At 44.7% G+C, this 12,139-nt stretch overlaps 1 protein-coding gene across 3 annotated transcripts in view; it reads right to left on the minus strand.

The window, feature by feature from the left end:
• Nucleotides 1–9,204, minus strand: part of APPL2 (adaptor protein, phosphotyrosine interacting with PH domain and leucine zipper 2) — a 53,897-nt gene extending 44,693 nt beyond the window's left edge. The window contains exons 1-2 of one of the 3 annotated variants that reach the window (XM_049626221.1): nucleotides 8,982–9,203; nucleotides 1,962–2,060 (exon numbers count right to left, since the gene is read on the minus strand). In XM_049626221.1, the coding sequence (XP_049482178.1) occupies nucleotides 1,962–2,060; nucleotides 8,982–9,035 (153 nt within the window). In that variant the 5' untranslated portion in view covers nucleotides 9,036–9,203. Of the gene's footprint in view, nucleotides 1–1,961; nucleotides 2,061–8,981 lie in introns of all 3 variants that reach the window. The other 2 variants (XM_049626219.1, XM_049626220.1) reach the window with 2 other exon arrangements.
• Nucleotides 9,205–12,139: the final 2,935 nt, after the last annotated feature.

Here is a 12,139-nt window from a genome sequence, read left to right on the forward strand (position 1 = left end):
GCTCAGTCGGTTAAGCGTCCGACTTTAGCTCAGGTCATGATCTCGCAGTTCACAAGTTCGAGCCCCGCATCGGGCTCTGTGCTGACAGCTCAGAGCCTGGAGCCTGCTTTGGATTCTGTGTCTCCCTCTCTCTGCTCCTCCCTCGCTCATGCTCACTCTCTCTCTCTCTCTCAGAAATAAACTTAAAAAAAAAAAAATCCTATTTTCTTAAATTTTGACTATGTAGAGAAAAACATAAAAACATACAATATAAATAAGTAGGGTTTAAAAAAATCAAAATAATATGTCCCCAGTTTCTGAATGTCTCAGCCAAATAAGTAAAATCACACAAAAACACATGATTTGTTTGGGTTTTATAATTAATTCCAATTAAGTTGCACTTGTATAATACAGTCTAGTTTGCAACTCTGTATCTCCAGCCTGAACTCTAGATCTGAACTTTCAACAAGCTCTTTCTCCACTTTGGACATCCCCAATCAGCCTTTCAAGAAAGAATTATGACCGGCATCCCTGTCATTCCTGACACACACACACACACACACACACACACACACACACACACACACCCCTTCCATCTCTTCCTCTGTGCTCCCAACCATCCACCCTGTTGTTCAAGTCAAAGACCTGGACATCATTCCTGACTCATCCTTTACACATCTGACCCCTTCACATCCAATCAATCACCAACCCGCCTCCTAAACACCTCTGAATTTCATCCACTTCTTTCCACCTCTACTGCCACTTTCTAGTTCAGGCCACCCCATGCTCAGTGGCTGAGAGTTTGGGCTCTGGCTTCAGGCGGACTTGCTCTGCCACGTATGAACAGGGTGCACTTGGTCATGGTCCTGGTCGTTGGAATCCTTCAGTCTCCTGAACTATAAAACGAGGACAATGACAACAGTGCCCATCTCACAGAGTTGCTGGGGAATTTAAACGAAATATCCATGTAAAAGTCCTGAAATGTTCAGTCAATGTCAACGACCACCATCATCCTCTCTTTGGGTGCTGAGCACAATTCCTCAGGGTTAGGTGACCTCCTTTCCTAGTGGTGCAAACACTCTTAGATAATTGTTTTCTCTGTCCTCCACCCCAAATGTAAGCAACTTGATGGCAAGCACTAATAAAACAATGACAATAACAAATCATCATATATGAATGTTAAGAGCTATATAATAATAATAACTGACTATACACTATTATTAATGTATACATATTATATACTGAATGTGGCATTTCTTTAGAGGTCATTAGTGAGAAAAAGAAACATTAACACACACAGATTTAAGTCGGCAAGGAATCAATACTCAAAAGCATCGGCTGCCATATTTTGATGTGTGACACTCAACATTTTAAGCAATTCGCAAGTCTTCCCTGAGAAAGTAACATACATGGACACTTCTTGATCTTGAAAAGATTCACTTTTGCTACTCAGCAATTTATTTTGCGTTGTTTTGCAAGTCAGAGAGATCTGTTCCCCAAAACAAAGAAGCCGCCCAACAGTTTCACAAGTGTGACTCAAGTCTTTTCAGAGGAAGCACTTGAAAAGAGCCTCTCTAGCCGCCTGCACTGACATCTAAGACTCCCATTTAGGAGAAAGACAAAGAGCATGTCTCAGAATACTGACCTCCCGCATTCACAAGTAGGAAGAGGAGAGTCAAATGTTTCCCTGTGGGGCTGAATTTAAAAAAAAAAAAAAAAACAAAACAAAAAACAAAACTAAAAGCAGTGACATGGTCCTTCTCTACTGGTTTTACTAGTCACGGGAAAATTACCCTCTTTCTTAAGCAATGAAAACAGATCGTCCTCGGTTTTTGAAAGTGAACGGAAGCAATTCTGATTTTATTTCCAAATTTTAAATGGTGTTTTTCTGACTCAAATTCCTCAACCTCCTGAGAGAAGTTCAAGATGAGGGCAGAGGGCTCCTACTCCCCCCGCCCAGGTGAGGGCGCAGCTGTGGATACCTGGGCTCCGTAGACGCGCTGCATTGCCTGGAGCAGCTGGTTGGTATAATCCGTGAGGGTGGCAGCATCTTCTTCAAAAACACTCAGTAAAGAGCGAGTCTACAAGAAAAGAAGAAATGAAGTCGACTTGATTTCTAAGTAGAAAAGTTACAGAGGAGGTAGAAAACCCACACCTCTGAAACGTGGACAGAGAAGGGGCCTATTCTCTGGCTTCATTCTTTTACTGATGATAGTAGGAAGAGTTGATTTCTGGAGCTTTCATTTAGAACTGCTTTTCTAGGGGCGCTTGGGTGGGCTCAGTTGGTTAAGCCTGTGACTTCAGCTCAGGTCATCATCTCGAGGTCCGCAGGCTCAAGCCCCTGGGCTGACATCTCAGAGCCTGGAGCCTGCTTCAGGTTCTGTGTCCCCTCTCTCTCTCTGCTCTTCCCCCTCTCATGCTCTCTCAAAAATAAATAAATGTTTTAAAAAAAAAAAAAAAAGGCATTAGAACTGCTTTTCTAATCCTTCAGACTGCAACGCAGGGACAAACAATAGAATTCGAGTGTCGAGGCCAGAGAAGGAAAGCCAATTTTTAAAGAGTTAAGACTCCAGCACTATTACTGTTTCAACTTAGCCCCTACCCAAGCATCAGGAGAGTCTATGCAATTAAATAAAAAAAATTAAAAAAAAAAAAAAAGAGGTAAAAAGGCAGCCTCTCCTTTCCAGCCCATAAACTGAACACGACGTCAGGCCTGCGTGTTTACCTGGGGTGTGGACGCCCAGCAGTATACCACCCCAACAGCCAGCCATCTGTCTGGTTTTCTGCAGTCTTGGACATCTTGCAGGAGTGTGTCATTCTTTCCTCTTCAGACACTATGGTCAATTTTCATGTCTTTTGTCGTCTTTTATTCAACCAATTTAAAACTCACAGCCAGGACATTTCCAGATCTACCCTGGGTCCACCAGCAGATCTGGGCACAACACCGAGACAGCAACTTAACGAGAACGTGAACTCGGTTCCCTTTACGAAGACTAAACCACTCAGTGCCCTGGAGCAGCTGAACAATGTCACCAGATGAAAGGTACTTCCTACCGTTCTTATGCACAGAGCCCGACACATGGCGAACTCTGAAGAAGTATTTACATATTGATGGCATCTAAAGAAGTATCAAGGTGTCACATAAGTGACTATATCTACTCAGGGGACTTTACTTACTGTGTCCAGCGCAGTGGGAATTTAAACTATTATGCCAGGGATAATGGAATCTCTGAGAATAACCCATGAGGCACAGAACGAACAGTGAGTTACAGAAATGCTTTTAATAAGATGGTATCAAAGCACGTTACAAAGAATACCCTCTTAAGGCTCATTATTTCCCTGAAAAATGAATTTCAATTCCTTCTTTTTCTCAGCTCAGGTAAGAGAGCAATAACCGGCCTCCAAGCGCCCTCAATTATCTGGGCGTTTGGGTGGTTCAGTCTGCCCTTGATCTTGTTCCACAAACTGGTACGCTTCACAGTAACACACACTTGTCCTGGCTTTGCCTGAGGCCTTTAAGGCTAAAAATACCTGCTGAGACCAGTATACTCTCTTTACTATCAGTCCTTTTTAACAGAGGGACCAGAGGCAACGAATAAGGAAGATGTCGGATAGGTTTTTAAAAAGCTCTCAATGACAGCAAAATATCAGAGTTCCTACAGTGTGTAATTCGCGTGCTAAAGCAGAGTCCATCAAACTTTTTAAAATGAAAAACGACGGTGCGCAACACATTTTACCAATGTTCGTCATTAGTACGCATACGCGCTGATTTCTATTCTATTCCATTTGTAAACAAAAATCATGATTGTGACTCACTGGATCTCATAATTGACTCATGGATGTCAACCAGTAGGTGAAAAACACTGGGTTAGAACTCTTCATTCTGTCTTCTTAAAATATACTTTTTTTTCAGGGGCGCCTGGGTGGCTCAGTCAGTTAAACATCCAACTCTTGGTTTCAGCTCAGGTCATGATCTCAAGGTTGGTGAGTTCAAGCCCCACATCAGGCTCCACGCTGACAGCACAGAGCCTGCTTGAGATTCTCTCTTTCTCTCTCTCTCTCTCTCCCCCTCCCCTGCTCATGCTCTCGCTCTCAAAATAAATAAATAAAACTTAAAATTAAATAAATATAATTTTTATTTTGGAAAATAAAAAAAGACTGCATTCATTCATTGATGCATGCGTCTCTGCCTTCATCTAATATCTGACAAAACATTGTGATGGGAACTGGGATTCAAAGGTGATCAGAATCGACTCTATGTTCTCCAGGAGCTTATAGCCTGCTGCACCTCTCAAAGGACCTGGGAGCACCTTGGGGGACCATGTCAGTGCTGAGTCCAAATTCAAGCTCTGACACTAATTTGCAGGGTTACTGAGATCATGAATATACATAAAGTGCCTACTACTGTGTGACCTAGAGTTACAGCAGATGACGCTGATTATGACGATAATGAGCGCTGATTACTTACTAAAGATAATAGAGGCTTTACACGTAGGATTTCATTTTGTCAACCGAGAGCAGAGTTTGCTGAAGATACCGAGAGCAGCTACAGACGAAGCCTCTGGGAGACTCGGAAAGGGAAGGAGCACGGGTCTGTGTATGATTTCACTTTAACACCACAGCAATGGTTATCTATAAATGTTATCTAAGAGTGAAGGACCTTGTCATCTTTTTGTAGTCATGGTGTCAATGCTGTAGGAACTCACCCATGTCTATTATGATCCTGGTATCTTTCTTCGCTGTACCTACCATGTCTAGGATACTGAGAAGAATGATACAACTGGATTGAGGATATTTAATTTTTTAAAATACTATAAATATCCATTTAGTCAAGTCCTACTCCTTGTTTTCAAAACTCTTAGGAATAAAATTGAGTGGAAAATGATAGGTAAGATGAAAAGAGAATGCTTGTGTTAATGTCCTCCACAAAGAGAACAGGGAAAAAAACGAAAACTCCTTTACTCTGTACCTCCTAGGTGTGAGACACTGTGGTGGGCATTAAATATTTGTTATTTCACTGAATCCTTCCAACAACTTTAGGAGACAGATACCATGGATACATAACCCCTTTCACAGACGATAAAACTAAGGCTCATCAAGGTTAAGAAACTTGCTCAACCTCCCGTGGTGGGGAAGCAGCAGGGCTGGGATGTAAATCCAGGTTTGTCTGGACCGATGGCCATGCTTCCTCCACCGCAGGAGGCTGTACCTGTCACCCAGCAGGCTGAGCTTTACCAGTGGGCGTGCTCTGTGGTCCACAGCCCAAGTCCTTCCTGCCTGGAGCTGGCTTCCCTTTGGTCATCCTACTGCCACGCTCTCACCTATAATAACTGCTAAATACTTGTATCAGAAGAGTTTTGTTTTGTTTCCTTACACTCTGGACATGTTTACCATGACCCCCATTAGCACTGGCAAGAAAAATCCAGTCTTTCTAATTTAACTAGGTCATGGTCACAGCTGAAAAATACACCCAGCTATCTTAGGCACTGTTTTGATATCCACATTATCAGCTCCATATCTGCTTAAATTTATATTTGGAACAGGAATGTTCTTAGTCATAAGGAATGAGACCAAGCACCAGGCACAGGTACATCAGACATCAAAGACTCTACTTAAAAGTCTGAAAGACGATGGTGCGTGTCACTTATAAAGATAACAGCAATCATTTATGGCGTGACTATGACAAGCAGGCATAAATAACTTTAGCACGTTATTTATTCTTCATAAGAAGCCCATTAAGTAATTACTTTTATTCTAATTTTACACATCTCAAAACACAAGCTCAGAGAGGTTGAGTAACCTGCATAACGTAACAGAGGCAGAATCAGGATTTCAATCCCATCCTTTCTCTACTATGCACTCTTAAGAGTATGTCCAGCCAGAAAAACCAAACCAGACACTCCAAGGATACAGCCTCAGCTCCACATCACCCCTCCATCTTAAAGAAACTGGCTGTTCCCTAATAAAAGAGTCCCAGACATGGTTTACTCTCCAGAGTAGTATCTGATTATATAACGGCACAGCCTTAATAACTCTGATTGTAAAATACATGCATTGTTCTTCACAAAGAAGACATAACCACAGGCTGTTCTGAGGCATCTTGCTTGAGGAAAGAAAAGCCTGGCTTGGTCAAGGACGGCCGTTCCCAGTTGGGCCACTCAGTGCATAAGCTCAGAACTAAGTCTTTTTCTCTGGGCTTCAGTTATGCCAAGGGCAAAGGAAATAAACAAACAAAAATCAAGAAAACAGCCAGCAATAGTGCCTTTGTCTGCACCTTATCTCAAAAGCATGCTATCACGCAAAAGACAGTAAGCCCCTGGGGGCTGCAGCTGCCCGCATCAGTCCTTATCTGTCTCCCGGAACAGACTGTGCACCAGTGGCAGGCAGGCATTCTCACCATGTCACTATATTCCCGGCATCTAGCAGAGCCTGGCAAGGAGCCAAGGCTCGTAATCGGCCATGGAGACAAGTATGTTAGTCCCTAAAACACTGTGCATCTCACATATCAGATGTAACTAGAAATAACGTGTGTGTGCACAGACGGGGTCTTACAATACACCCCGCAGAACTAAAAAGGAGGAAATGAATAGATGTGTCTAAGGGAGGTCAACTGCTATTCAGCTCTTCTTGGGTCACTGAGTTCAAATACAAAAGCTTTTGTGTTCACTAATCAATCCTGCGCAGGCTGCTGTGGCAACCCTCATAACTACTCTTCAGAAAACTAGAACAAACAAATGATAGATGGTTTCTCAGGACCTTTTCCTTTCAGCGGAAAAACATTTTAGGTCACCGATGACAGAAAATCCAGGTGCCAGGTAGCTGGGTCAACTTGAACAATATACTCAGACTCCCTGGTTCCAATCCTGGCTCGGCCGCTGCAGTGTGTATAATCTGGGGCAAGTTATTTAACTTCTCTGCTCCTTTTGTACTTTTAATACTTTTAATAGGAACTTTTAATAGGAAGTTTTAATACTTTTAATAGGAAGCCTACTACTTCAAAAGACTGTCGGGAACATGAAGTGAATTAATACAGGTGAAGGATTTAGAATGGTGCCTGGCACACAAAATGCATGCGTGATATAGGGATTTGTTACTGTTTTTACTCTGCACACATAAAACGAAGGACTCTGATTAGCTTCTCTCCAGTTCCAAATCTATGAGTCTCCTTGGAAGAAGGGCCGCTTTAGGCACATGCCCCCTGTAAGACTGCTAAATAAATATATTCTGATGAGTATCAAAGGCCTTCTTGAAAGTTAGCTTCCACTGAACAACCTCGTGAAGAACCCCAGCAGGGTTACACCCAAGTCCCAAAGGCAGTAGCAACTTCCCCACGTGAAGAGGAACATCACATAGGAAGGGCAATGCCACACAACCTCCTCTTTCACATAACAAGCTCAAAGTTATAAACCTTGCACTATGATAGAATTTTAAGCTTCGAAAGCCCCTTAGAGGTCATCTGCTCCAGGTCCCTCATTCTGCAGACGAGAAAACGGACTCAGTCACAGGGTGGAGATGGCTGACATGCCCCAGTCACACGACGAGTCAGTGGGAGAGCAAGAATCAGGACCCAGGTTTCCTGACTTGCTTGCCTCACTGCTGAGCAAACCCTGTAAATGACTCAGAAATTGTGCCTGTTCACTTATGCGAGAGGCAAAAATGCAGCATGTGACTTACCAGCAACATGGAGAGTCAGTTAGTACAACCTCTCTGACCTGGCTCAGCCCATCACCATGATCAGTTAGGAAAGCAAGAGATCTTTGCACTGTTTCTCCAACTACAAAGCAAATGGAAATCCTAAATTCTACCTTATTATCTTCACATCTCACACTATGTGTGAGGATGCACAAAATGACTTCTCCAAAGAGCTTTGGTCCCATTAAAATGCCACCAGTCTGAAGCCTTCAAAGAGCCCTTTGAAAAGTCAATCAGACCAGCGGATGCCAATTAAAAAAAAAAAAGTCACAGCTTGATCAAGTTTCTCACTTGCCTACCTAAAGATCAAAAAAAAAAAAAAAAAAAGGGGGGGGGGGGGAGAGGGCAGAAGAAAACTAAGCACGCAGCCCTTTTACTACTTATTCTGAACTGGCAAGATGCAGAGTGGGTGTAGCTAAGTCCATCAAAAGGTCATTGAACCAGGAGTTCAATCCGCTAAGAAAAAGGAAAGGAACCGAAAAGAGAAGGAAAACAGGTTAATATCATAAGAATTTTTCACGAGTCGAGACACCTGGGCATAAAGAGACTTCTTTAAACAACTCAGAACCAGGAGAGCGGATACGAAGCTGGGGAAATGCTAATGGGGAACAAAAGTTCCCTGAAGAGAAGCCCATTGGATTATAAACTAATGTCATTCTGCACTCCTCTGCCATATTTACGCAGCCCCTTTCATCTGCACAACTCAAAGGACTTAACTTCCATCTCGAGCGTGCTAATGAAGTTCCCCCGTGCCACAAATAGGGCAGGTGCTGTCATTTTCTCTTGACAAATGGGAAAACTGCCGAAGGGTACCGCTGAGAAAGAGATCTAGGCTCTCTGCCTCCCATCTTGGCCCTAAATCCACCAGGACCTATCCCATCAGTGGTAGTAGCGGGGATAATAATAACTAAGATTGACTACTTCTTTTCTACCAGACGTTACCCGCTAACAACCTGACAGGCTTTCCCTTACTTAATTCTGACAACTCTACCAGGCGGATACAATTATTACCCCTGGGTTACAGATGACAAAACTGCAGCACAAAAAGGTTAAATTATCTGCCCGAGGCGCTCAGCGAAGCGGGGGAGCCGGAGTTTAGGCCGGGCAGCGTCAGTTTCAGCTGACTTTGGGAAGGGGTCGCGCCACAAAGACTCCGGCCGTGGGGTGCCCTCCCGGGTTCTCCAGCCCCGCCTGAGGGGTGCCCCCTCCCGGCCGGCCCAACCCGCGTGCTCCAGGCCTTCATCCCGGGGCTTGAGGGGCCTCCCCGGCCTCCGGCCCCCGGGCGAGGTGACCGGAGCGGCGGGAGGTACCTGGGGGCTGTCCTGCAACGCCTCCTCCAGCAGGAGCTTGTCCACCGCGGGCATGGTGGCGCGGAGCCGGACCGGAGGGCGCAGGGCGGGAGGCGCGGCCGCCGAGGGTGCTCGGGACTGAAGCGACGAGGCTGACGCTCCGTGCCCGCCGCGGCCCCGCGCGCGCCCACGCCTGGCCACAGGACGCCACCCCCGCAGCCTCCCGCCCACCCGCCGGCCCTCCTCCCAGCCCAACCCTCGGCGGGGCTGAATCAACAGGAAGTGTGGCGAGCGCATGGGTGAGCCACCGGAAGTGTGGCTGCCCCGCTTCCGCCGCACCGCACCTCACGGGAAGCCGCAGAGCCTCGCGCGGGTCCGGCTGCTCAGTGCTGGCCGCGGGTGTTAAGGTCTGCGGTTAGGGAGCCGGATGTTTAACGCTGGTCCGTGTCGTTAGCGCCCCAAACCACACCTCGAGAGCGGAACGATAGGGTTTTATCTACTTGTGGTTGCCCAGAAGACTTTTGAATCGAAGGAGATAGGAGCGAACAGATTTTTGCCGCGGCGACTCTCGCCGCTTTTTTACTGGAGGGAAAAAGCTTACGCTTGCCACGCCACTTTTTTCTAGATAAATCCCGTTGGCCCCGTAGCAGCTCTGAGCGCAGAGTCACCTAATTCTAGAGAAGAAAATGGGTAACGGAATCATCTGTTTTTCAGAAGTAGCCATTTGTCATTTTGGAAAATTTCATAATCTAGTTTTTAGACTTGGAAGGAATAGGTAATATAGTTCGATTCTCATCTGGAGGTAAGAAAGCTGGCCCCAGAGAATGAGTGATTTGGTCAGGGTCCAACAACGAAAGGTATTGGAAGAAGAGACCGAAGCAGTGGGGAGTACTGGCAAACGGAACTTGATGTCTTCTTATCCCAAAGGCAAGGGTTTCAGAAGTTCTTTCTTTAAGAATCAGTGGGGTTTGTCTAATAGAACGCATTACCAGAAACAACAGGCAGGATATGATAAAATTATACAAATGCTATAGAAACACCTAGGTATATTAAGGCACAACCTGAGTTGCAAACACCTGTGAAATTCTGGTGGCGTACTGCCTGGTCCCTTGGAGATTTTAAGGCCATTATTCCTAGTTGGCTCTGGCCAGTACCAACTTTTCCTGAGCCGTTGTACAGCTTCCATGGGGGAAATCATCCAGCATCCATTTCCCCACCGTATTCTTTCTCCTTAGGTATCATGTTCAAACCATGTCTCTTCCTTTCCTTATATATTCTGTTAAGTACCGTTCAGTTAATTTCACCTCCTGCGCTCTCCCAGCCCTCTCCTGACTGAAATCCTCTCCCAAAGGCCAGATTCAAGTTCTTCTTTCCTCCTCCCTGGCCCCAAAGATCACTCCCTACTCTGAACAGCCCCCTCCTTCATTGACACCCAAGGCGTCTTACCAGGTGGTGCTTTTTCTTTCCGTGTAGAGCTCACTCCCTGTGTAAATAGAAAACCTCTCAAGAGCATAGTACATCTTTTTTTTTTTTAATCTGAATACTGATACATGTGATAAATACTTGTTTGCTGTTTATGACATGTTCATCTCTTACAACTCTTTTCCAATTACTTTTTTTTAAACGTTTATTTATTTTTGAGACAGAGAGCATGAATGGGGGAGGGTCAGAGAGAGGGAGACACAGAACCTGAAACAGGCTCCAGGCTCTGAGCTGTCAGCACAGAACCCAACATGGGGCTCGAACTCACAGACCGCGAGGTCATGACCTGAGCCAGAGTCCCCTGCTTAACCGACTGAGCCACCCAGGCGCCCCCCCAATTACTTAAGAGAAATTTCCCCCAGCTTCCATCTTGCGTTGTTTCTACCCTTCCAGCCAATTGAAAACAAAACAGTTATCAATTGCCTACCAGGCAAACAATAATGATCCTGCTGATAAGAATAGTATAAGATTGTACCAAGAGAAAGAAATGCATACATTTTAATTTTTTAATGTTTATTTTTGAGAGAGACATAGCGTGAGTGGGGGAGGGGCAGACAGAGAGGGAGACACAGAATCTGAAGGCGGCTCCAGGCTCTAAGCTGTCAGCACAGAGCCTAATGAGGGGTTTGAACCCACAAGCTGTGAGATCATGACCTGAGCCGAAGTTGGAAGCTTAACTGACTGAGCCACCCAGGCACCCCAGAAATGCATATATTTTAATATTAAAATAGATGTTAAAAAAGTCACAATGCCCTCCATGATCCTTGAAAGGGCTCAGAAATCCCTTGGGAATCACTACGCTATTTTTCATGTGCCATCTCCTCTCTCTCCTAATTAAAGTCACTTTTCCTCAAACACCTGTATTCAAAAATGTTGAAGCATTCTTACACAATGCCATTACTTTCTTACATTTTATTGCTACATTATGGGTAAACAGCCTTAGTGGGATTTCTTGACCCTTAAGTATCATTTATAACATTGTTTCTATGGGAGAATGCATCCCAAATTCAAACCAACTGAGTTACAGAACAAACTCTGGGAATACAACACATTTGCAAAGTGTTAATTCATTTTCATTAGTTCAACTAATCATTCATTAAATACAGACTGCTCAATGTTAAACACTGTGTCTCCCACTTATTTTACTGTCGTTATTATGCCTCTCATTTAAATTCTGAAGCCAAGTATCCTCCTTTTCAACAGATAATCCTTGAAAAACTATGTAAGAGGAATTTTTATGCAAACATGAGAACAATTTTAAATGTCTCATGTAAAAGTTTCTGTCCCTATTAAACTATTGCAAGGGTTGGGGCGCCTGGGTGGCTCGGTCGGATAGGTGTCTGACTTTGACTCAGCTCATGATCTTGTGGTCGGTGAGTTTGATCCCTGTGTTGGACTCTGTGCTGACAGCTCGGAGCCTGGAGCCTGCTTTGGATTCTGTGTCTCTCTCTCTCTCTCTCTCTTTGCCCCTCCCCTGCTTGCTCTCTTTCTCTCTCTCTCTCTCTCTCTCTCTCTCTCTCTCTCTCTCTCTCTCTCTCAAAAATAAATAAACATTAAAATAAAAAGAGAGAGAGATGAGCATGCTGTTAGGTGAGGCACGGGCCACAAGAGAGCACGTGGTAGAAGGCTACCGTTGACATTTCTGGGAATCGGGAGAGGAGCATGGGCCAGAAGAGTGACTGCCACTCTTCAGTCCA

The sequence above is a fragment of the Panthera uncia genome, chromosome B4 (assembly GCF_023721935.1).
Source record: "Panthera uncia isolate 11264 chromosome B4, Puncia_PCG_1.0, whole genome shotgun sequence".
Lineage (NCBI taxonomy): Eukaryota > Metazoa > Chordata > Mammalia > Carnivora > Felidae > Panthera > Panthera uncia.